This window comes from Miscanthus floridulus, chromosome 1 (genome assembly GCF_019320115.1).
Source record: "Miscanthus floridulus cultivar M001 chromosome 1, ASM1932011v1, whole genome shotgun sequence".
In the NCBI taxonomy this organism is placed as follows: domain Eukaryota; kingdom Viridiplantae; phylum Streptophyta; class Magnoliopsida; order Poales; family Poaceae; genus Miscanthus; species Miscanthus floridulus.
Genome location: NC_089580.1, coordinates 181,078,949 through 181,104,012, shown reverse-complemented (window position 1 = coordinate 181,104,012; position 25,064 = coordinate 181,078,949). Strand labels below are relative to the sequence as shown.

General features: G+C 43.8%; 2 protein-coding genes and 1 long non-coding RNA gene across 11 annotated transcripts; 2 read left to right on the top strand and 1 right to left on the bottom strand.

The window, feature by feature from the left end:
- Nucleotides 1–9,016: 9,016 nt before the first annotated feature.
- LOC136467848 (DNA (cytosine-5)-methyltransferase DRM2-like) lies at nt 9,017–12,727 on the top strand. Its single transcript, XM_066466644.1, has 7 exons — nt 9,017–9,187; nt 9,349–9,415; nt 9,508–9,554; nt 9,662–9,817; nt 10,898–10,997; nt 11,398–11,489; nt 11,591–12,727. Exons 1-7 carry the CDS (start codon nt 9,017–9,019, stop codon nt 12,725–12,727), a joined length of 1,770 nt encoding a protein of 589 aa, XP_066322741.1.
- A 1,376-nt stretch (nt 12,728–14,103) lies between these two features.
- Nucleotides 14,104–20,977, top strand: LOC136550171 (uncharacterized). 9 transcript variants are annotated; one of them, XR_010782173.1, is made up of 8 exons: nt 14,104–14,428; nt 14,672–14,843; nt 15,477–15,548; nt 15,722–15,795; nt 15,888–16,066; nt 16,150–16,176; nt 18,995–19,066; nt 20,026–20,977. XR_010782173.1 is itself a non-coding variant. In XM_066541685.1 (7 exons), the coding sequence occupies exons 1-7, from the start codon at nt 14,314–14,316 to the stop codon at nt 19,007–19,009; spliced, it is 654 nt and encodes a 217-aa protein (XP_066397782.1). In that variant the 5' UTR covers nt 14,104–14,313; the 3' UTR covers nt 19,010–20,974. The 9 variants fall into 9 exon arrangements, 2 of the variants coding, with proteins under 2 accessions (XP_066397782.1, XP_066397759.1); XR_010782171.1 differs by having other exon boundaries at nt 17,304–19,066; nt 20,026–20,974; XR_010782170.1 differs by having other exon boundaries at nt 17,304–19,359; nt 20,026–20,974.
- A 3,149-nt stretch (nt 20,978–24,126) lies between these two features.
- LOC136504190 (uncharacterized) lies at nt 24,127–24,610 on the bottom strand. Its single transcript, XR_010770805.1, has 3 exons — nt 24,542–24,610; nt 24,369–24,471; nt 24,127–24,298 (listed from the first exon to the last, which is right to left on the bottom strand). It is a non-coding gene; the product is annotated as an uncharacterized lncRNA (long non-coding RNA).
- Between the last annotated feature and the right edge of the window lie 454 nt (nt 24,611–25,064).

The following is a 25,064-nucleotide window of genomic DNA, read 5'->3' as shown; positions in this document are numbered from 1 at the left end:
TTGTTGTCATCCACGTTGTCATGCATCTCCTCCCATTCCTCAATGAAGGACTGGTGGTGCCTCTCCCAGTCAAAAATCTTCTTGTTCCTCTGATGATCCAACCTGCACGTATGTCATCGTTATATGAATCCACGTACGTGTCACCATATTAATAGAAATGGACCATCATCATGAGATATTTGAAATATCAAAACATTTACTTGTGTAAGTCAACGCCAGTCGAGAACAGAGCCATAGGCCAAAGCTGTCTTACTCCAAATTGGCGTGCAACCCTATCTGGCAGGTGGTACTCGATAGCATAGAAGTAGATTAGAGGGCACCTCATCCTATAGAAGTCATCATCGGCCCCACAGATGTTGCTCAGCTAAAAAGGAAGTGCGTCCTCTCCACCATATGGCTCCCACTCCACCTGCAACATGTCCAAATAAGATGTTAGATGGTATACTAATCCTTTTCAAAGCAGCATGGAAAATAAAATTTACTTACACTAGACGCCATCAGTGTATCTAGCTCATTCGTGTACTCAATGTACGCCCGATCTATCCTCATGTGTGGAACCCTAACCTGGTCCCAAAGGTACACCCACATCGGCTGGCGACTTGGAGGCTGACCTTGGAACCACTCACGACGAGCCAGAACCTCTAGACGACCAACTAGAAGACAAGCCCACATCCACAGCTATAATAGGTACACGCATCCACCAAGTGATGGGTTGGACGAAGACCAACGACACCCCTCGCACAGCTGCCTATATAGGAAACATAAGACTACAGAACCCCAGCTGTACTGACCCGCCTGGTCCCAGTCACTGAGGCAGTGGATCCACATCCAGGACGCACTGTCACCCATGGCATCGGGAAAGAGAACGTAGGAAAAAAGGTGTTGGATCCACGCCCGGCAGTAGTACCCAACCGTTCCTCATCTGCCTCCTCGGGGCACTATGCGAACTCTACACATAGCTAGGAGATGGGAACTCCAGAAGTGCGAGCCCCTCGCTTGCCAAGCTCACGCCCAAGGAAGGCCTCCACTCGTGCTCTCCAGCCCTCTGACCTACACTACCCAATGACTGGGTTGCCATGAATCCTTAGGCCTAGCATCTTCTGACAGTCCTAGAGCGAGACTGTCATCTCCCCGAAAGGTAGGTGGAAGCTGTGAGTCTCCGACCACCTCCTATATTTGAGACAAAGCAAGATTACTTATTAAAAAGTCAATCGCATGAACAAATGGCCATGAATGGAGGCAATGATTCACTTTAATACCTGTCTATTGTCGATGAAATATGGTTGGCAGTCCACCGAGGGGGGTGCCCGTGGTGGTAGATTATCGGTAGACGGTGCGTGTAATCAGGAACCAGATGGTGACACAAGGCGCAGAGACAACGATTTAGATAGGTTTGGGCCATCTGGTCGACACAATACTCTACGTCCTGTGTCTTTGGTGTATTGTATTGAGATGTATACAGATTAACCTGTCCTCTAGGGGACCCTTGTCTCTCCTTATATACTTCGAAGAGACAAGGTTATAAGTAAAGTATCCAATTTGGTACTATTACAATATCTAGTACAACTTGTAATCTTGATGTGTACGCCTTGATCTTACGGGCCGGGCCACCTCGGATGGTGTGGCCCATGTACCATCTTGTGGTACTTGGGGGTATATCCTCCACAGCTAGTCCCCGAGCACCATGTATTCTGATGCGACATGCCATTTCAACCTTCTCCGAACAGTGAGGCTTGAGTTCTTGACATCTCTGACCACCGTTGTTGCCGGAGAAGTAGGTTGTCCGAAGAATGTATGGTGCTCTTAAGAAGAAAGAAAAAGATTTCCGTCCCAGGAAGTGTGCCCACTTGTATTTCTGAAAAGAAATGTAAGTGCGTCTTGCAGCGTAGCATCTTTGATCATCAGAGGCGTAGTGGTCGAAAAACAAGCACATTCACCGCAAGGTGAAGTGTGCCCACTTAGTCCCCGAGCCTAGTAGTAGGTGACGTAGGCACGTGGTGCCAGGGTCTAAAAAGAATTCCCAGTTAAGTTGAGAATCCAATCGTTGTACAGGCGATACGAGATGCACCGGCAGGTGCATCGTACTGATGTAGTCCCCGAGCTTGCTGGAAGGCGAGGTATGAGCCTTGTAGCAAGGTCTAAGTGAGAAAAAATATCCCAACTATATGCGAGTTGCCAGTCACATGTAGTCGAGACGCAAAGTCCCCGAGCCGTGGTCGAAGAGCGGTCGAGGCAGTCCCCGAGCACAGGTCGAGGAGCGAGCAACGAAGTCCCCGAGCCATGGTCAGAGAGCGGTCGAGGCAGTCCCCGAGCACAGGTCGAGGAGCGAGCGACGAAGTCCTCGAGCCGTGGTCGGAGAGTGATCGACGCAGTCCCCGAGCACAGGTCGAGGAGCGAGCGATGAAGTCCCCGAGCCGTGGTCGGAGAGCGGTCGAGGCAGTCCTCGAGCATAGGTCGAGGAGTGAGCGATGAAGTCCCCGAGCCATGGTCGGAGAGCGGTCGAGGCAGTCCCTGAGCATAGGTCGAGGAGCGAGCGACGAAGTCCCCGAGCCATGGTCGGAGAGTGATCGAGGCAATCCCCGAGCATAGGTCGAGGAGCGAGAGATGAAGTCCCTGAGCCATGGTCAGAGAGTTATCGAGGCAGTCCCTGAGCGTAGTTCGAGATTCCTATAGATAAATATGTAGAATAGTAGTACATGATGTATAAAATAATAAATTATGGAGAAAAAATCAGCGGTGAAGAAATAGCGTATGACGCTCAGTAGTCATTTGCAAATGAGCATGATGTGATAAAGCAGTTGGTGCTTTGTAAACATTAGTGTTAATGTGAAGTTTGCATTTATACTTAATATAAACTGCCCGACCAGTTAGTATGTAGCTGAGTCTTCAGCCCTAGCTAGCTTATTAACCATAACGCGGGGCACGGAGTCCGTGCACGTGTAGGAAGAACAAAACGTCGCTAAGGAACCACTGCCGACCACCCATAATGCAGAGGGCAGACGCTCGTGCATGTGTAGGGAGGAGCCGGAGACAGGGCCGTCTCTAGAGGCATCAAGCGTCAACATGACTGGTCGAGGATTTGCATTAAGTATAGCTGTATGTTATATTTAAGATTGTATACATGGACAAACGTTATTTGAAGAATAATCATGATGAGGACGTTGTGGAGGAACGTCGTAATGAAAATTGTGTTAAATATAAATATTAGAAGTGTACTTATCTTTGATAGAAATCTGGTCAGCGGTGATGAAGTCGTCCGGTCCTCGAGCTTTCCGACCTGTCGTCATGACGGTGGTCACGGTTGTCGTAGCGCCATTCTTCACGGCGATCATCTTTGCGACGTGGTCTGGTGATCGATGTGGTCGGAGCTCGGTGGAGCCGCTCGGGACGTGGTCGACGTGGTCCATGGTCGACGTGGTTGGAGCTCGGTGGAGCTACTCGGGACATGGTTGGCGTGGTCTTTGGTTGACGTGGTCGGAGCTTGGCGGAGCTGCTCGGGACATGGTCGACGTGGTCGGAGCTCGGCGGAGCTACTCGGGACGTGGTCGATGTGGTCGGAGCTCGGCAGTTCGACGTGGTCTGTGGTCAATGTGAGCTTGGACAGCTTGCTAACGGCTCATGCGGCTCGCTTGATGGCTCGGCGTGGCTTGGATGGCTTGTTCATGGTTCGATGTGGCTTGCTCAGCGGCTCGTGGCTCGCTTTGCAGCTCGACGCAGCTTGTCGACGGCTTAGATGACTCCATGTATTTGGACTCCGACGTATTGCATTATATACGTTGCATTGTATGGACGCCGCCGAGTATCAAGTACAGGACATGGGACACTGTTGGTGCACGCCTGATGCCCCCGTATGCATGCAAATCTGCATGTCTTGAATTGTTTGCTGGTCGGCATGATTCCTCATGTGCTTGGTCATCATGTCAGAGAATAAAAGGAACCAATTAGATTCAATCTGAGTAACTAATAATCATGATGATAGCACCGCATGGGTAAATAAAAAACAAAATAGAATCTTCCTGTATGTGATGTGATGCATGCAACGATGCGCTCCCTCTCATGAATCCGATGCATGTATGCGCTCCTGCGAGTCCTGGGTGAAGTCCTGACACAAGCTGGAGGGTTGCCGTCATGAAGCACGGGTTGCCGCCATAGTAGATTGATTCCATTGTCGAGTGATATCAAGCCTGTCAGGCTTCTGAAGCACGTCGCTGTAGGAAGTCAGGTGGCCACGAGCGGCGTCGATCTTTAGATCCCATCTGGTTCGCCGTAGATCAGCGCACACGATCCCCTAAAGGGGTCCCCTACCTGGCGCGCAACTGTCGACGAAATATGGTCGGCAGTCCACCGAGGGGGGTGCCCGTGGTGGTAGATTATCGGTAGACAGTGCATGTAATCAGGAACCAGATGGTGACACAAGGCGCAGAGACAGCGATTTAGACAGGTTCGGGCCGTCTGGTCGATGCAATACCCTATGTCCTATGTCTTTGGTGTATTGTATTGAGATGTATACAGATTAACCTGTCCTCTAGGGGACCCTTGTCTCTCCTTATATACTCCGAAGAGACAAGGTTACAAGTAAAGTATCCAATTTGGTACTATTACAATATCTAGTACAACTTATAATCTTGATGCGTATGCCTTGATCTTACGGGCCGGGCCACCTCGGATGGTGTGGCCCATGTACCATCTTGTGGTACCCGAGGGTATATCCCCCACATCTACCAACGCAGTTATCGCCGCTGAGTTGAACTTGGGCAACCCACGATAAACCTGAAAAGAGATGACATCCAGGCCAGCTCTTTGCAGGAAAGGAGTGTACCTGTTGTCATACCGAATGTCCAAGAACCCATTGTGGGTCCTAGAACGAAGGTGTGGAAGGTCCTGCATCGAATAAAACATAGTCACCTGTTACTTCACGAACACATGTATGAATAAAACTTATAGATTATTACCTGCCCCAGCGCAACGAGATGTCCTCGGTGGGTCGCCTCGTACGTCGGGTCGAGCAGGTGGAATTGCTCCATCCTATAAAAAAGTGAATGAATTAGAGTTCCAATATACAATGAAACATGAACTTAGAAATGTATAAGTAATTGACACAAATACAAGCATAAATTGAGACATGCATAATTAAATATATGAATAATACAAATATAAAATAATAATATAAACTAATAGTCCTATCTCACTAATCTGCCAACGGCAACTTCGTGAGTTGTGGCCAAGTCTACTGCACTTGCTGCACTCGTACTGCTCGAGATCAGTAACAAATGGAGTTCCTCTCCCACGCCTAGTTCTTTCGGGTATCTGATCCATAACCATTCTATGCCTCGTCCTCTACCTTGATCCACGCTTGTTCCAACGGTAAGCTGGATCTGCAATGTACTTCGGCCCATCATATGGAGGCCACTCTCCAGGGTCCCAGAAAGGCACGAAGTGGGGGCTCCATGTGTTCACAAGCGTGTCGACACTGAACTCGTGAGGTATCCTCCTCTCGATATTATAGTTGCGATGCCTAGCTGCTGCCACCAAATGAGAACATACAAAGTGGTATTGCCTTAGTTTACCACAAGTGCACTTGAAATCTTGGAGGACAACCACATGTATCCTCGACTCTCAGACCTTGCCGTCGGACGTTGTACCGCTCCTATGCTTGACCTGATAAGTCCCTATGGCATGGTCAAAGCATGCAACCTCATGTATGCCAGCCCTTTCTCTTGCCTTCTCTAGGTGTGCCTTTGGTTTCGAAGCCCATATCTCTCCATCACTCCGCAACTACAATGCATGTGTGTGTCTATCGTTGAACCAGGCAACAAGCTTATAGAAGGTAAATTGAACGATTGCATTCATAGGCATACCACGTATCCCCAATAGCAACTTATTGAATGACTCTACCATGTTACTGCACTGAAACTCGTACCTCCAGCCACCGGCATCATGAGCTCTTGTCCATTTCTCTAAATCCCTCATCAAACCTATGAGCCATTGTCTACCTTCTACATTTGATGCGGTTCTGACTTGCTCCAACTTTTCCTTAAAGTACTTGTCCTCAAGCTGTCGAACAGCCTCCTAGAATAGATCAAAGTTACCCTTGACACCATCCTTCCAGAGTAGATTCTCGGTAAGGTGCCGAGTACACCAACGATGGTGCAACGGTGCATACCCCTCTATCTGCTCTCGCACGGCATTAAGTATGCCCTAATGCCTATCAGATATGACGCCAACCTCCCTGCCAGGCCCAACCATATGTATCTGGACTAGCCTCAAGAACCATCCCCAACTATCATCGTTCTCCTTCTCAACCAAGGCAAATGCCAAAGGAACCAACTTGTTGTTCACGTCACAGGATATGGCTATAAGAAGTGTGCCCTAGTATTTGCTAATCAAGAACGTATCATCAATGGAGAAGACGGGACGACAGTGCCTAAAGGCCTCGACACACTGAGGGAAGCACCAAAAGGCACAGAAGAATATCTGCCTCCCATCCTTCCATGCATTAGGTTTTTGGATGTACTCATAATGCATGCCTGGATTCACCGCTTTGATTGCATTAAAAAGAACTGGCAGCTGCTCAAACCCATCCTCCCAGTCCCCATATATCATCTTTCACGCTCGCTGCTTAGCCCTCCATGCTTTACCATAAGTTATCACATATCCTCCATACAACGCTTCAACGGTCCTGATAATTGTCCTCACCTTCATGTTGGGTTCTCCCTGCAAAATTCTCATCAACTGCTTGGCAATGAGGGTAGATGTCAACTGCTGATGCCTCAGTGTCAGCTCATGGTCAGCACAATTGTGTGGCCCGACAACTTTTGTGATCTTTCATTTTTCGGTTACCTGTTGCTTTCTTGCACAAACCCTCTATGGGCAGCATTCCTTGCTACACACAACTGTGTAACGGTGCTCCACATATGAATGCAATACCCTATAAGGCCTTTTTCGTATCACTGCAAAAGCCTGCAACCACCTCTTTAAAGCAGGGAGGTCATTGAACACCCTCCCATTCTCAATTACCATGTTAGGACCGGCCTCAGGAGCTTCTAGAAGCTCATCATCACGTCCTTCTGCAAACGCCTGATCGGAATGAGCAAGATCGCTGAACTCGTGAACTCTAGGATCACGGTGACCAAGAAAGATACGCCTCATTATCTCAACATCACTCTCCGTCAGCTCTCCAACAGGGCGATCATCATTAGAATCAAGAGCCCTAGCCATCTCATATGGCTCCGAATCATGCATAATTTCAACACTATTTAACCCACGAAATCCATCTCCAAACTGCACTTGCGCAGCAACAGGGGGCACATCCACATTCTCAGGAATGTCTCCTGCAACATCATTACAGAAATGAGGAAAGAATGAAAGAAATAGATGTAAGGAACGAAGTAAGCTCCCAAAAACCATGCGGTTAAGACACTTACTCGGATGATTCTGTGTCAAAGGGATCTCATAAGGAGAATCTGCCACGAAAAAATGAGTCTGACAACCATCTCCAAATACCGCATTGGGGGCAGATTGAGCATCGGGAACCGTAGGTGCAATCTGCACATGCAGGTAAGGTTCTGGAACGGGAGGGTCGATGTATGCCTGATGATCCATTGCTGGGGTAAACCCATGAGGGATGGGATCAACTAACACCCGACGCACAACCACATCCAAACATTGCAGCTGGCTCTTCATAGCCGATCTTACATAGTTCTCCCACTAATTCACACAACCAATTGAGATCATTCGCCTGAAGATGTTCGGAGGACAACCTAGGTGTAGTACACCATCAACTGCAATGCCATCATCTATAAGGCAATGCAGCTCCTCTTGAGCCCTTGCAACCATGTCACTAAATGAAGGTCTATCATTGAATAGCATAGGCACGCTTTGCATGTCAAGAAACTCAACATATCCATAGCGATCGCTTTCAACGGTGCCTCTATGATATATGGTCACTAGGTTGTCCATCTATTTCAAACAAGTAACGAAATACATGTCCTTTAGTCCAAATTAGATGATAGATAGTACCTAACAAGTACTTTCTAACTACAAACTAAGTAATCAAGATAATAACTACGAATATATTTACAATGTACTCACTAAATAGCTAGATCATATGTAGATAACTAAAAATATAACTACATATCTAAGTAACTATCTAACTATATCTATGTGCCTATGTGTCTATGTTTCTATCTATCTACATATATATCTCACTAGATCACTAACTAAATCAACTACCTGAGTCATCACATTAACTAATAAATAACAAATACCAACTAAGTAGGTACATTGAATATTCATAATTTTTACCTGTCCGGGCCGACGGACGATGGGCGTGGATCGGGCCAAAGATCTGGGCTAGCGGTGGCGCGCGGCGAGCGCGGGATGCCCGGGGCTACGCGCGGCGAGTCCGGCTCGACGGGCGCGGCCTAGGGCCGACGGTGGAGGGCAAGGCGAGGACGGCGGTGGAGGGCGGCGGAGGCGTCGCGGCGCGGCGCAGCGCGGCGGCCAACCACGGGAGACAGCGCGGCGAGGGGCGCGGCGAGGGGCGGGCGGGGGGGGGGGGGGAGGGGGGGCCTCGGCGCGGCACGGGGCGGGGGGGGGTGGGGGGCGGGCACGGCCTCGGGCGCGGGAGGAGGCGCGGCCTCGGAGCGGCGAGCGGAGCGGCGCGGGGGGCGGCCTCGGCGCGGCGCGGAGCGGGCGTGGGCACGGTGGCGGCCGTGGTGGCGCGGGCGCGGGCGCGGGGGTGGCGCGGCGGGAGCGGGGGCGGCGGTGGCGTGGGCAAGGGCGGCGGCGGCGGCGGGGCTAGGGCCCGAGAGGAAGAAGAAGATAGGGCGCGGGCTCAGTAGATATTTCCGAGGTCGGCGCTAAGATCTACGGCGCCGAGCCCCCTGGCAGGTCATCGATCGTGCCCAGGAGTTCGGCGCCAGAGACGGTGGCGCCGAGCTCGGCGCCAGAGACGGTGGCGATGGCGCCGAGCTAAGGATCAATTTCCTAAATTCTTTTCGCCAAGAATCTATTTATGAGAAACTTAAAAAAAAAACCAAATTGTAAAAATTTCGGTGGCAGCGACGACGGTGACAAGTCCGTGTGGGACAGTGAAGGCGAGGTGGCGAGGAGCCTCGACGGCGCTATCTCGCCAATTGCGACCTCGAGGAACAAGCTAAAAGGTGCTCCTGGCCCGTCCATGCTGGTAAGGCAGCTAAGTGATAGGTACCCACGCGAACGCGTAGCTAACTCACTACATTGATTATTCGGTGTTGTTCGTCTCATGTTTAGTATTTACCTTGTTGTGCTTATGACCCTAATGTGGTGTCTGCTTGTGGAATTGTGTGGAAGCATGGTGATGGAAAGGTCAATGGAGCAGGGCCATCTGCCTCTTTGGTGGACTTCGTAGGGATGGGTCTCATTAAGGAGAATGGTATGCAGTAACCGATTTTCCCTCCTGTTTCTTTAGGCTGTGACTGTTTTTTAATTATTCATACTTATTTTGACGACTGATTTTGTTTTCAGGAGATGGTGGTGCAGAGTCATTACTCGAGCTTCTTCTGGCCTACAAGGTACTCTCGCCAGTTTGCCTCCTTTTATTGATCATTCGTTTTTATCCTCTTATTGGATGGTGGGAAAGATATATTCTATTTCTCAAAAGTGATATTGTGAAATGCAGGCGATAGGCAATGACCCTTCATTGGATAACTCCTCTGCTTCTGTTTGTGGCCCCCGGACCATTGGTGATGACAAAGACATTCTTGCGAATTGGGATGCACATGATGCTAGTACGAGCAGCGACAGGGATCATATATCTGATGATTCTAGTGATGAGGTACTTTCAAGCTCAACAGCCCTCCCCCCTGTGACTACAGAAACTTTCACTGTACTTGAGGATTCATGGTAACCATGCCCTAATTTTGTACTTGTTTCATGGTAACCATGCCCTGCATTTTCGGTACTGCACAAATCGATTACTTGGCCCAAATTGTAGGGTCATGTATCGCTGCCATTCCCCTTTGTTTTTTTTTCAAAGAAACAGGTATTGCCTACATGGATATATAGCTGTAACAGAAATTGGATGTGCTTTATTTCCGTTTTTTTCTTTTTCTTTTTTTTTATTTTGAGGGTCTGTTGTTTTAGGCAAACTTTCATATTTCCATATGATTATTAAGCTTGCTAATCCAGATATTGATTCCATGCCTCTTTCATCTTGACCTTTAGTTTTTACCTATGATAATTGTCTGGTGCAACCTGCAACGGCATCCATAGTTCTATCTACCAACGAATTTGTCTTGTATTATCCAATGTTTTACTTTGCTATTTTTTCTATTGAATATATGTACAAGCAGGTTACAACTAGGTTGGAGTTGTAATTGATGGTTAGGGATAGAGTTTGGGTTGTGCTATAAATATAAGGGCATCACTATTGTGATATGGATAGAGTTTGGTGGCTGGTGTGGGCGGCAGTGACGGTGGCAGTTTTACTGCCTTCATGCAGTCTGCTGCGAGTGGCTGTGGTGGGATGAGCATCCGTAGTCATCGCCCTAGTGATGTAGGCCACTTTGGCTGAACATAGTCAACAAATATTGCACCTTGACATCATTCTCTTATGTGGTTCTTGAGATAAGAGCATGGTGTTTGTACTTTGTGTGCTTCCGTGATCAATTTGAGGCTGTTGACGTGTTGATATTATTGATTGTTTTTTTACAGACTTGTGTATCTAGAGTTGCATGCAGCTAACCGGTTGAATTAAACAAATTGATACCTAGGTACTAAAATTTTGTATTTCCTAGTTATAGTAGCCCTCGGTACCTTCCAAGGACTGTTAAAATGTTGTTCCATAGAAGTCCTGGTTCCATCTATTTGTATGATCTCAGTGCTTTCTAATATGGTTTCCTGTGCTTTTATGCAGGATTTCCTACAAGGCTTGTCACAGAAGGACGAAAAAATTGAGTCCTTAGTGAGAATGGGCTTTCCTAAAGATGAAGCAGAAATGGCTATTGTCAGATGTGGTATGCTCTCTATTGAAGTTTCTACAAATGTCTTTTTGGTCATGAGTAGCTATTAGCTCCTTTCTGTTGTTTATACAGGCAATGGTATGGTATTTTACATTTTAATCACCTTATTTCACCCACCTCGTTATGCATCTTTGCTTACAGTCACAGTACCCAGTTATATATACTCCTCAGCAAAATAAGTTAGTTTTGTAGTGAGAGCACTAAGGGTATCAGTCACTCGCTATCAAATAAAAATATTTTTTGTTTCCTGTAAGCAGACATATATCTTGCAGACTCATACTGTCTTATTTCTGAGTTACATCTACCTTCAGAAATTGTTCCATAGCTTTCTAGTTAGACACACTCCAAATGCCTTAATTCACTGATTCTTACTACTTCGGTTTAAAACTACAAGGTCAGGATGCACCTATGTCTGTTTTGGTTGATTTAATCTATAGTTCAGAAGCTTCAGAAGATGGTTACTATGGCAATTTCTCTGACCATGAGGTAAGTGTTAGTATATATGTCTATTTCGTTTACCAAAAAAAAATGTTTGGTTCCTTAAATTGGATGGACTGAAACTAGAACTGTGTTTTGTAATTCTACAGGATGATTATTTTGGAGGAAGAAAGGAAAAGAGAAAGAGATCTGAAGATGCAGAACAAGGTAGTAGAGGACCCTTAGATGGTAGCCATGATGAGCCGATGCCTCTCCCAAACCCAATGGTTGGGTTTAACCTGCCAAATGTGAGCTTAAGATCAGTGGACAGATCTCTACCCTCAAAGGTTATTGTGCCACCTTTCTTCTACTATGAGAATGTAGCCATTGCTCCAAAGGGTGTCTGGACAACGATATCACGGTTCTTATATGACATCCAACCTGAGTTTGTGGATTCAAGGTTCTTATGTGCTGCTGCCAGGAAAAGAGGTTACATACATAACTTGCCAATTGTGAACAGGTCACCTCTCCTTCCCTTACCCCCAAAGACAATATTTGAGGCCTTCCCCCATACTAAAAAGTGGTGGCCCTCATGGGACCCTAGAAAACAGTTCAACTGCCTCCTGACCAATATGGCTAAACCTAAGTCGACGGAACAGATTCACCATGCTCTTGCAAAATGTAAAGATCCACCACCTCGACATGTTCAGAAGTATGTCTTGGAAACCTGCAGGACGGCGAACTTGGTATGGGTTGGTCTGAACAAGGTTGCTCATCTAGAGCCTGATGAGATGGAATTCCTGCTTGGTTTCCCCAAAGACCACACCAGGGGAATCGGCAGGACTGAGAGGTTCAAGTCTTTGGGCAATTCATTCCATGTCGACACCTTCGCATACCATCTCTCAGCACTTCGGGACATGTTTCCACATGGCATGAATGTCCTTTCCTTGTTCTCTGGCATTGGAGGAGCAGAGGTAGCTCTCCACAGGCTCGGCATACACATGAAGACGGTCATTTCGGTGGAGATATCTGAGGTGAACAGGTTCATCTTGAGGACTTGGTGGAATCAGACCCAAACAGGCACTTTGATAGAGATCGCCGATGTTCAGAGCCTGACTACCGAGAGGCTCGAGTCATGCATCAGGAGGATTGGTGGTTTTGACCTGGTGATTGGGGGCAGCCCCTGCAACAATCTTGCTGGGCGCAATCGATTCCACCGTGATGGCTTGGAGGGCGAGCAGTCGTCCCTTTTCTACCACTATTACAGGATCTTGGACACGGTGAAGTCCATCATGGGCAGAATGTAGAAGATTATTGCAGCCTACCATGGAACTGAACTGTTTTTTTTTTCTCTCGAACACCATGGAACTGAACTGATATATCCCTGCTGCTGAATTTTGTGGGGGTATGCATTGGGGCAATGACTGCCCAGCTCCCGATCTCATGGGAGCGCCTGGTTTGGCGACCATTACCATCAGTAGCGGCAGAAGAGTGCCTTGCTGTGGCTGAATCTTCTGCCAGCCACAATAATTTATTTCGTTTGATTATATCCATGCTCTGTGACGGGCAGTGCTTGACCTGATTTGTGATAATCTGTCCAGTAAGTTCTGATTGGGTTGTCGATTGAGATACCTTTAAGCTGTTATTAAAATGGACACGGGAAGTTTTTTGTTTTCACGAAAGAGCCGTTTCATTGTTTTAGTTGTACAAAACCTTGTTTCTTGCAAACAACAATTAATCCAGTTTTATGCTCACACTGTAATTTTCAGCAAATAGGTTTGTTTTGGGGAAAGGCTAACGCCCGGACGTCCAGACTGAGGCTAGCATCTAGACGCCGCACCGCAAGCCTACGCTGCTTCACATGGTGGCCCGCGCTGATCCGTGTCCTGAGCCGCTCTTAATCCTGCACTCGCTTTGTGTCCCGTGCCGCTCCGTCTCGATCTGCACCTGCACAGTATCCCACTCGCGCCCCCTTCACATCCACGCGCATGCAGGAGGGCCCAATAGCTACAGCGGGCTGCTGCTGCAGATGAGTTCTACTATAACATGTGCAATACTAGATACACCTAGATTCATTTTTGTAACATATGTAGGAAACATTTTTAACATACGTCTGAAACAGTTGAAACACTTGCAACATACGTATAAAAACATTAGAAACACACACACACACACAATATATATATATATATATATATATATATATAATTACAATTCTGTAGCTGGCTACAAAATAACTTATTCTGTAGCAACTTTGAGTTACGATAATTACTATGTTAATTTACGAGATTATAGTAACTCCTTACTAAGTGGTTTACTATAACGTTATGGTAAATATCCACATGTGTTATAGTAACCCAACTATCGCAAATATGTATTGATATTATCGTAAATTAGTATATAAAATTTATCGTAAATGGAGGTGGCTACAAAATAACATATATATATATATATATATATATATATATATATATATATATATATATATATATATATATTCTATGTTATATCCTGGGTACTGAATATTAATTAGTACCCGAGCCTCCAACCGCGCACCTGGCTCACCGTCCTCCGCAGACTCAGGCACCTACGTCAAGGGGTTTGGGGCGGCCTTCCGGCTCAGCCACCCGGCCCGGCTCGCAATCAGATTTTGGAACCGCTCCCCAACCCACTGCCCACGTTCTCTGCGGTTCAATACCAATCAGCTCGGCGTTTCACCAAAAAAAAAACAGCTCGCTCCGTCCGCAACCCTACCGGCACCACCCTGCACCCATCGGCGCCACCCCTCACCCCTCCGGAGGCAGGTCGCAGGGTGTTGACAAAGCAGACTTGCAAGGTTGGGGCTGGGTCCGCGAGGCGCAGGTGCCGGGACTGACCTTGGCGATCTGGTCCAATGCCGGTGAGGCCAAGCAGCCGACATTCATGTGGCCTGCTGGGGAGCGTGGAGCCCGATGAGATCCAACCACAGCTATCACAGCCATGGCTCCTGCAGTGCTGGTGGCGCACAGGTATTCCATTCTGTCTCCCCCGCATCTTCATCTGACATCGTCGCGTCCTGCAACTCTCCCATGATCCAGATCCATATGCTGAGGCACCCCTCTCCATCTAGACTCCATCTAGACTGGGTAGACATCAAGTCTTCGGAAATTATCTCTTCCCCTCATCTTTTAAATATGGTCTCGATTAGTCATTTGTGGCAATCCTATTGGCCTTACCCAATGGTAATTTCTCATAATTTTGTTCTTGTTCAGTCATAGGTGAAGGCGGTCATGGTGGCTTTGCGGAAGGGCTCGACAGACTGTCTGTTCTTACTGTAGTGCCGCCTGCACGTTCAGAATTGAAGTGGGACAAACATAGAGCTCTAGCTTTCGCATTATCTGCTGATTTTCCAAAGTCACTAGGCTACAGAATAGGATTGAGAAAGTAATCACAAGACTCTTTAATTCTTATCAATGTCAGATATTGATCTTTTTATATATTTTTTCATTACATATTTACATCTATACGTAGCTGGGAGTTATAATGGTGCATTAACAGATCTAATCATTTTTATTTGTTTGTTTAATTCATATGCAGTGCCATTGTGTGATAATTATTAAATAAATTAGTCTACTTATCTATAGTACAGATGATTCAACATCTCTTTTTTATAGAGATTCATAAAAAAACATCAGAGATTATATATGGATATGCCAACATATTGCTTATTTTGAATTTATTCACAGATGGAATTTTTTCACCTCCAATTCTGATGCTTAGAGCTTATTTCATAAACACCAGTTTTGTGCATCTAGTTGTTAATTAACATATGTGGGTAGAGGGAGTGATTTCTTATCCACTTAGTGTGTGACTGACTGATCCCGTTAGTTTCAAATATCTATATACATCAATTTGTATATAGGTATTTCATATTTGGTACATGGTGGCATTTAACATTCACGCTGTCATGCTATAGTTTGCCTAGCGCCAGTGGCTCTTTCCTGAGATCCTTGACTTATGTTAGTAGTTATGGCATAATTATAATTTTACTAAGCTATTAAATTTATGCGTCTGTAGATCATCGGTCACTGCCACCATTGCCACAGATGATGTGCATGCCGGACAAGGCCCCGGACACTCATCCAAAAGGTTCTTTCTTTCACAATCTCACCCTGTTATATTGATTTCCTTTTGGACTCTCATTTGCAGAATACATAATGAGCCAGTTGCAACTGCATTCTTGTTTTGAGTGCATTCGTAAATATACGATGTACATGACAGAAATGTGGTATTCTAAAATGATTTTGACTAAATGTGTTCAGTTATTGGATGGAGTTGGTCGATAAGATCCCTGATAACCCAAAAAGGGTTGTATTTGAGAGAGCACACAACAGAGGTCGGTAAATGTTAAAACTTTTTGTGCCTTTTTCATGTGTTGGACCTGCCTTGCCCTTTTGGTTTTTGTTAATCTGTTGATTCTCTTTTTAGGTTCGAGGTTCCACTACGTCAAGACAAGAGGTTGTCATCTGCATTGGGTAGAAACTTCTACACCGGATCCAAGGAAGAGAGGTGCTCAGGGGGATAGCCGTACGTCAATTAGGAGGAAGGCTGCACGGATAAATTCTCCAACAACACATGAGTATTTGCTGACCGGGGTAGACATAGAGGTATTCTTCCTTTAACGGACTCATCTTTCTGAATATAAAAACTATTAAATATGGAACTCTAAAATGGTGGTTTCTTGCCACAGGTGGGACAATTTGTTCCTCAGGCAGAGGTAATTGACATCATTGATTTTTTTTCTTGCTTATTATTTTGTTTATGTTAACTAGCTACCTTTTTTTTATCTCGGGTATTTTATTACTTCCAAACCTCAAATGATTTGGTTATATGCGCTGCATGTGATGTCTTACGAATCTCAGTAGTCTTTTTTATGTCATTTTTAAACTACGTTTAGGGACACTTGCTATTAATTGGTTTGATTGGTCTCATGTTTTATGCTTTAGAATGTACTTTGTCATAGATTCGAAGAAATCACTTTAAGCAGCTTGTCTTTAATATCTACTAATATAGAAAACATCTGCCTCAACTTTTATCATGGAAGTTCATGTGTTTACCTGAATAATATTCAGTACCCAAGCCACCCAACCCAAGCGTGACCTCCCCCGCCTTCCTTTTGCCGTGATCCCGGCGCCCCACGTCCCCTCCCCCATTGGTTTTTTCCTCCGCTTTTTTTCATTTCACCCTTTTATTTTTCGGTCGTGGAGTGTTCCTTTTTTTTCCAATCGTGGGCAGCGCCAGTTCCTTCTCTGCTCAGCAGATGTGGCTTCGGTGAGGGCGCCCTCCGCCCCCTCCGCAACTGGCGGTACCATACAGCTCCACCCACTCCGACCTCGATCCTCCTCCTTGTCCTCCTCCCTCCATCCATCTCCTCCACTGGAGGCGGCGGCGGCGCTTTATCCGCAGGGCCCCTCCGCAGCGCTCCTCCGCCCCGTCCTGCTTCCCGATGTTTGACGACTTCAGCCTTTGTCCCCACGATAGCGACGGATCAGGCGCAGTAGGCCTGCGGAGCAGCTGATTCCCATCGTCTGGCTGTATCACTGGCTTCTCCCACCACCACAATGGCATCCAGTCCCCAGGTTGTCTTCCCTTTTGTTTTATTTGCTTTGCTCGTTTGGACATGCTGTTGATTCATATTTCAGTTTCGTTAGAGATTGCAGTATCAAATCAATTTCCTTCTTGTGTACACATCTATAAATTCTACTTGCCTATGATCTATGTCAGATCCCAGAGATCTCCATCCTGTGTTCAAAATCTGATTTATTCTGAATATTTATTAATTATGCTTACTGGTTAGAGCTAATAGTTTCATCAGTGTTATTTATCATATTTTTATCAGTGCAGATCACAGGCGCTTGCCATCAAAGCAGCCTCCTCCATCAACTCCCCATCAAAACATGCACCTACAGTACTCATTAAAACCCACTTTACAACTTAAGTAACTAATATATTGAACAACGAATTAATATTTCATATATCAAAACACAGTTGCATTTCATAACAACTTAAGCTCACTGTTGTTGGAAATGTATCAGATCAGTGCGCGTGTCTGCTGCTCTTGTTGCACTATTCTCGGACATCAAATAGTTAATGCTTCTGTTGCTTTTGTTAGTGTACTGCTATTCAGTTCAGTATACTGCTACTCATATTCATGTTCGATTCAGTTGCTAGTTTAAGATCAGTTTAGTCTATGAATTTTCAGGGGGGTCAGTTCAGTCTATTGTCGAACTGGCTTCAGTTCAGTCTATTGTCGACCAGAGGGATCAGTTCAGATGGCGTGCTAGTTTTGTCTATGTTTATGCTTCTTTTGTTGCACTATTAAGTTTAGGTTTCAGTTAAGGAGAATCTAGTTAGACGAAATTCAAGTGACTGAGTCTATGGTCAATGTTTGTGAACATAAATATGTTAAAGAAAACTTGGCAATGTCGTCTCTGCCACTTATTTGCATGTTATGCTACCCTGTTTGGAGTGTAGGTACTCAAATATATCTAGTAGATTTTTCTAATTTTTTTTCTTAGTTTTCTGCATTCTGATGAGTGACAAGAGTAAAAATTAAGTTTTGTGCTCTAAGAATCATTTGTCCGCACCAAAGCTCTTTGTACTGTTGCAACCATATAAACCTATTTGCAGCACCAATATTTGTAGTCATGATGAATTTTAACCATCACATCTCATTGTTGAAATCACTGTTCATATTTCCTATGTCCCTTCCCCAAATCATTATGAATAATTTGTCCTTAACTATAATCGTTCGTTTTCCCGAGCACTAATTGTTTTCTGCATCTATTATCAATTTCTTTGTTCCAAAAATAATTTTCCTCCAAAAATATTTTTCCTCGTTTCAATTGTTGTGAGGTGGCCATGAGCATTATCTGCTATGCCTTCTCCTGTCCTATTGCTGATGTGGTCCTGCGCGAGCTCTATTCTTTGGTTGCGGACAATTTTGGACGTTGAGCCGGATCTTGACTGCTTGTTGTGGAGAACTTGTTATTTGCTATCGATTCATGAAAAAAGGTGTGATTTCAGGTGCTCTCATTGTTGGATCATGTTAGTTTGGTCCTAAAATATTCCCTTAATTTGGATGATGTTGATGTTTAGTTTTTTTGTACCATCTGCAAATTGCTCTGCTTCCCTCACTGTTCTCTGTCTTTTTCCTTGTTGCATGAAATGAGCCTGCAGATTGTTTAGCTTACTTAGAGATACCTTATTTATATTTATAGTTCACAGATTACTACAGGTTGTATAGTGAGGATTGACAAGGAGCCGGACCTTTCTTCTGCATTTTTCTTTTCAGTTTAGCTGTGCTTATTATTACCCCTTTTTTTTTACTTTCAGTCAACATTTGTGAGACCTGATCTCCTGTCCTGTTTCACTAATCTTTTTTTGCTTGTTTAATCTAATAAACTGCTACTCATATTGTTGTTTTTATCTTCTACCTATTGCCCACTTGAGAATGCTTTAGTACAAATATGAAATATGTTTCAGTAGGAACACTCAGTCCTAATATCCTGATCTCTATTTTTCTGTGCGTTCAGAATAAAGAGCTGTAGATACTCACAACAGTGATTTGCTTCTTATTTGATGATCCAGTTCACTAATCTTTCTTAGTTAAGTAAACATCTCCAAGTATTTCCTCTTCATGACATAGAAAATTTTTACTCCTTTCCTGTTCACTTCGTTCAATATTATGGCTCTATATTTTGATTTCTACCTAGGTAACAATTTCCCTTTTGAATTGAACAACTAAACTAGCTGCATTAGTAATGAAACAAAATCATACAGTGCACTCAAAAAAAGTAAAGACCGCACCTGTATTCTACCTCTGAGAACAGCTCCACTTTTCATAGCAGATTATGGCTCTTCCTCCTTATGAAAAATGAGTCATTTCATTTCTACCTAGGTAACAATTTTCCTTTTGAATTGAATTTGCACTATTTGTCTTATTTACCTTGAAGTACAATGCAATAATTTGCAACTAAAGTAGCTGCATTAATTAGTAATGAAACAAAGTCAACAGGCAGAAAAAGTTAGTACTGTTAATGTTAGATCCCTTCATACATGGTCAATATGATTTCGTATATGGAATGGCATCGGCTAGATTGACATGGCTTATGGAATCTTAGAATAAATTAAAATGTTAAATACAGAGTGATAATTTGCTTCATTGGAGAAATCAGGAGAGATGTTTTAGTGCATGGGCCTGAAACTTTCTGCACCTAGCACCAATAAAAATTGAATCATATACCTTATTTTGTCCGTATATTAGGACTCCTTATACTGAACATTGGAATTTTTTTATCACCCTGCTGAATATTTGGCATGGAAAGCATGCTTTGGTTTGAGCTGTAGTCATCTACCTGCAACTCCAAGATCCTGTCATTGCAGCCAGGTGAGAATCAACAAGCTTGGCTGCCCTCTGCATTATAGTCATGGTTGTTCTTGCTTTCCCTCCCCTCACTCCTTTCATCTGGAAGATAGCGATATTTTTCACACATACTGTAAATATACATTAAAATGTATGATACGTGTTTTTTTTTCTTACCAGTACTCACTATATCCATTGCAGAATTATCTCATGGACTCAACAAGACATTTCATTCATTCAAGCACTGCATGGACCATTATTGTTGGAATCAGTGTCATTTTTTCCATTTTCTTTTTGTAACCAGCCATTCTGTTATGAATTATCTCATGACTCCTAACCAAACTGTAAGGATAAGGTAATATTGAGGCTTTTATGGTCCACTCACTTCATTATGTAAGATAGAGAGGTTTTTGCATGTACATATTCATTATTAATAATTAATCTAATTCTATGCTAGATTAAATATAATGGAAGTCTTATCTGGCCACACATAACAATATCTGTGACTAGGCTAGTTTGGCCGCAAATATTTGAGGTTTCTATGGCTCCCTAGCTTTTTCAGCACAAGCAGATCAAATTAGCAATGGAAAAAAAAAATTAAAGAAATACAAGCTAATATTTTCTTAGCTTTTATTGACTATTGAATTTGTCTCTGAGATAGGCAATCAATTACTTCATGAATTTTATACATGTATCTTATTGCAGGTGTTTTAAGAAGCGACTGTCATAGTGCTTGTGTACTTAATTGATGTGTTAACAAGTCGGGTCTGGGTGCTATGCAAATGAAGGTCAATGTTAGCAGCATCCCAAGTGTTTGCTGAATGGGGACATATAATATAATCAGATAGGAAAATATACATGATAACAGGCCATCATCCAGAAAAGCTGTGTTGCATTGCTGCATTCTACAAATGACATCCAAAGCTCTCAATGATGCAGATTTCAGTTCATCAGAATGAAAGACTTGGATGTCTGTGCGTCATCATTGCCGTTCTACAAAAACAAATGGATGTCTGTGCATCATCTTTGTAACTATGATAACGAACGAAATGGTACTATTTGTGATTAGCATCATGTACTATTGTAAAATATTACGAGAACATTGTCTCCTGGGACCGATTCACAATTCTTAGTAAAATTAAAATAATATTTATAGTTTAGATAATGAATTATCATTGTTGAGAAGTAATTCATCACAAGGAACCTAGTGTAGAAAGAAGGAACCCAGTGTAGAAAGAAATTAACGGCCAAATATATGCATCCATGGAGGCCTAGCAGAAAAAAAATGACCCCATAACCGAATTCTGTCCATGTACACGAAAAGAACAAAAAAAAATCAGCTAGAAACGCACAACGGACCCAAAAAAAAACGTCCGACCAAAAAAAAAACAGGTCAGAAACACACAAAGGACAAAAAAAAAGGCCAGAAACACAGGCGTAAGTAGGCAACAGCCATGAAAAAAAAATCAACGAGCATCGCTTAGGCGGGCCGCGGGCGATCGTGCGTCATCTGCGGGCGTGGGGATGGCCTCGGGTACTGAATAATAATCAGTACCCTGGGTACTAACTAGCGCAGTCCTATATATATATATATATATATATATATATATATATATATATATATATATATATATATATATATATATATATGCAACATACGTCTGAAACAGATAAAATATTTAGAACCTACACTTGAAACATAAGTGTATAGCCATTGTAACATGTGCAACATCCCGATATACTTTTGCAACATCAATGTAAAACACTTGCAACAAACCTTTGAAATACTTAAAACATAGTTTGCAACATGCGCTTTCCAGCACAATATCACCTTACTGCTTGAACGAATGGAGGCTCATCTTTGCGAAGCTCGACATCGGTGCGGAGGTCGGCGGCAGCGCATGGAGCTTGCTGGTGCCCCAGCGGAGGCACTACTCTGGGCGAGCACGCATGAGGTCGCGAGAGCAGTGCTGGGCGAGCACATGCACGAGGAACAACTGGCGAGCACGGCGGCCTGCTCGGCGAGCACCCCTTGCAGCACATCTGGCGAGCGCCCAGCAGCCGACGAGCACCCCCTGGCGAGCACGAGCACCACCTGCTGCACCACCAGCTGGTGAGCACCCTCTGGCTGGCAAGCACGCGAGTCCGAGATGGAGAGGAGAGTCATAGGCTCCACGACGGAGAGACGGAGGAGAGAGAGGAGATGGAATCAGAGAGAATAAGGCTTGATGGAAGTAGATATCTGTGCGGTGGGAAAATACGTAGACCACGTGAGACCACGTAGCGTCCGTTCGTCAGGCGCGGGACGAACACCCACGATGGAGCATTTCCATTTTGTTTTTAAATTAACTAAAATAGTAACCCTCGGATTCCTTCTTAACTGAAAAATTAGCCGAGCTCAAAACTCTGAACGAGCTTCGCGATGTTTTTTTCCGTGCGCTGCTGCTGCTTTTTTTTTTTCCGCCAAACCTCCGCACGTTTCCTGCATTCAGACAGTCAGCCTAGACCAACATCTACCGAGCTGCGATTAGCGAATAGTGAAACCCCTGCTATATATTTTTTTTCTAATGTGTGTCCTGTCTTAAGATTCAAACCTTGTATTTTCTCCATTGTAAATTATAAGTCATTTTACTTTTTTTTATATACACATTTTTATTATGGAACATCTGGATATACATTATGTCTATACTTTATATGTAAAAAAATGTCAGAACAGCTTACAACTTGGGATGGAGGAAGTACTGGTTTACAATCAATAATCGGCCTTACAAGACGTGAACTTTGTTACACGGAAGTGATTTCATTGAACATATTTAAGAGCGTTACATGTCACTGTTGCTAAAAAGGGTTATAGCATAGGAAAAATTATATGCCGGGGGTATATAAGTTTAGAGACTATGTCTAGTGATCCGTGTCTTATATAATTTATATTTTTGAAACGGAGGATATCCTCCTTCTCTCCTCTCCACTCGCTAGCGAGCTTTCCTTACTCTTTGGTGTCTTTTGGAATGAAAAAAAACTTGACGAATTTTAAACGATCCATTTTCTGTAGTAAAATTTCTATGAGGCCTTTCCAAACAAAGGAGTGCTTCCCAACAGTTCATTTGAAATTTTTATGGATCAGGGAATTTTGAAGGAATTTTAGAGGAAATTAAAGTCCCTCTAGATGCAGGAATTTCATATGTTTTACGCCTTCCTGTGTAAATGGGCTAATTTCTGTGAAATTTATACGTTTTAGAAGGAGACCAAACAAGATCTCCAACTTTATTGTTTTGTTTTCTATGTTTTTTCTTCGTTGTTTCCAAAGACATCTTTCTAAACTTTTATTTGTTTTAAGATCTTATGGAATTTAAAGTGATAGAAAACAACTAATATTATTCTGTTTGTTATCTTCCACTTTTTCAACAAATCATAATTTGCCACGTCACATGATACAACAAAGCAAAGAAAATTTTAAAAAAAAAGCACCTGTGCGTCACATATCTGGAAAATCTTTATGTTAGTTATCTTCCACTTCCTGAAAAGTGACGTGGCAAATTCTCAGCCGAAAGAAAACACAGAGAAACCATACTTGACGGAGAAGAAAAGAAAAAAAAAACACGGCGCCGTGTAACAGAACAAAAACCGCGGCAACGTAGATGGCCGCGGCGGCGGCGCCGTAGCAGTCAAAAGAAAGACGACGAGGACCAAAGCAAAAGCAAGACCAAACTTGAAATTAACACCCAGATCAGAAGCAAAAGAACAAGATGCAACCTAGGTAAATCATCAAAACCAGTCCACCCAAAAGCACCTTCATCTGAGATTTGTTTTTTGCATAGATATGCTTCTAATTTTGGTACAAATTACTAATAGAACAAAAACATTACAATTTTCAAAACACAGGCATCAAGATATGCATGTTCACTGCATCCAATTGGGTCACCAAGAACAGGGATCCAAACACAGGCATCAACATTACAAAAGCCAGGAGAAAATCATGAAAGCAAGGTAACCTTTCCTGTATGCTTCTTTGGAGCAATTCTTTGCAGTACCAGGTTGAAGAAAGCTTCAGATATGTCATTAAGAGAATCTTCAGATTTTTCCAACGAGATTTCTTTTGCTGTGGTCATACTTAAACTTACTTGAATTTTCTTTTTTCCTTAATGAGGAACATCTTTATTATTAAAGATTGTCCCCAATCCAAACACCCAGTGCAGAACATTGGAAAAGGACGGGATGCTATCCTTCTCAAAGCCCACCTTTCATATCATAGTCCCAGTCCATATCACAAACCCATGGTGCGCATCCATACACCACCTAAGAAATAAATAATAAATCAAACAGAAGAGCAAGAACCTTTAAGCGGCCTTTCAGCAACAGACAAACGAGCACGCTTTGTTGCTCTCCGGATTTGCTTGTCGGTCTCAGGATCCCAAGAGAGAACAGACTTCTTGCTGACTAGCGGAGGCACCATCCATTTCCAGCCATCTTTCTCCTATCACAATGAATACAAACCATCCATAACACAGTACAGTAACACAGAAAGAAGAAACAGATGTACATACATCATAATCCCATGAAGGACGCCCTTTCCTCTCTGTTATATCAGTTGCACCTTGCAGCTCCTTTATCTTTGGCAAGGGTCTTGGACGGTCACCGTGATCATCACTAAAATCAGAGCACAGATGTCAGCAGGAAGACTAGTCTAGTAGTGATGAGGCGAAGTGTTTTGTCTAACCTGGTCCAAGGAGCTGGTTCATTGTCACAGCGTACAAAAGAGATACCTGCAGACCTTGAACTTACCCTGTGGCAAAAAAAGACAGAAGAGTAAATACATTTCCACATGCTTATTCACTTTGTCAGCTAATAAGTAGCTGCATATTATGAAAGTATAGCTACATCTGCAATATGTAATGTATACAGGAGAACTAAGTTACCGAATACCAATCTTCCTCCAGCACTTGTCAATTCTGTAAACCCCATCGTACCTCACGCTAGATTCAGGAGCATATGAGGATCGCTTCTCTTTGTGCAACCTATTAAGAAATATAGAGTGAGACAAAGGTCCAACGATTGGAGGACACAAAGCATATATAGACTGTCAAAACACCCAAAACCTCAATATTTAAGAATAAGGAAACAGAGAAATAGACAAGAGGAAAGACAACAAAAACAGAAATATGCAGGACAATTCAAGGCGAACAGAAATTATAACACATAATTAGAGTTTGCTATGCACACATAATCAGAGTCCTAACTTC

Bases quoted from the DNA above. Each gene is read 5' to 3' on its own strand.
- LOC136467848 (XM_066466644.1), top strand. From the start codon at position 9,017: ATGAGAAACTTAAAAAAAAAACCAAATTGTAAAAATTTCGGTGGCAGC. The intron at 9,188-9,348 runs GTAAGGCAGCTA...GGTGATGGAAAG, and splicing joins CTCCTGGCCCGTCCATGCTG to GTCAATGGAGCAGGGCCATC. The intron at 11,490-11,590 runs GTAAGTGTTAGT...GTAATTCTACAG, and splicing joins GCAATTTCTCTGACCATGAG to GATGATTATTTTGGAGGAAG.
- LOC136550171 (XM_066541662.1), top strand. From the start codon at position 14,314: ATGCCGGTGAGGCCAAGCAGCCGACATTCATGTGGCCTGCTGGGGAGC. The intron at 15,549-15,721 runs GTTCTTTCTTTC...AAATGTGTTCAG, and splicing joins CCCGGACACTCATCCAAAAG to TTATTGGATGGAGTTGGTCG. The intron at 16,177-17,303 runs GTAATTGACATC...TTATCAGTGCAG, and splicing joins AATTTGTTCCTCAGGCAGAG to ATCACAGGCGCTTGCCATCA.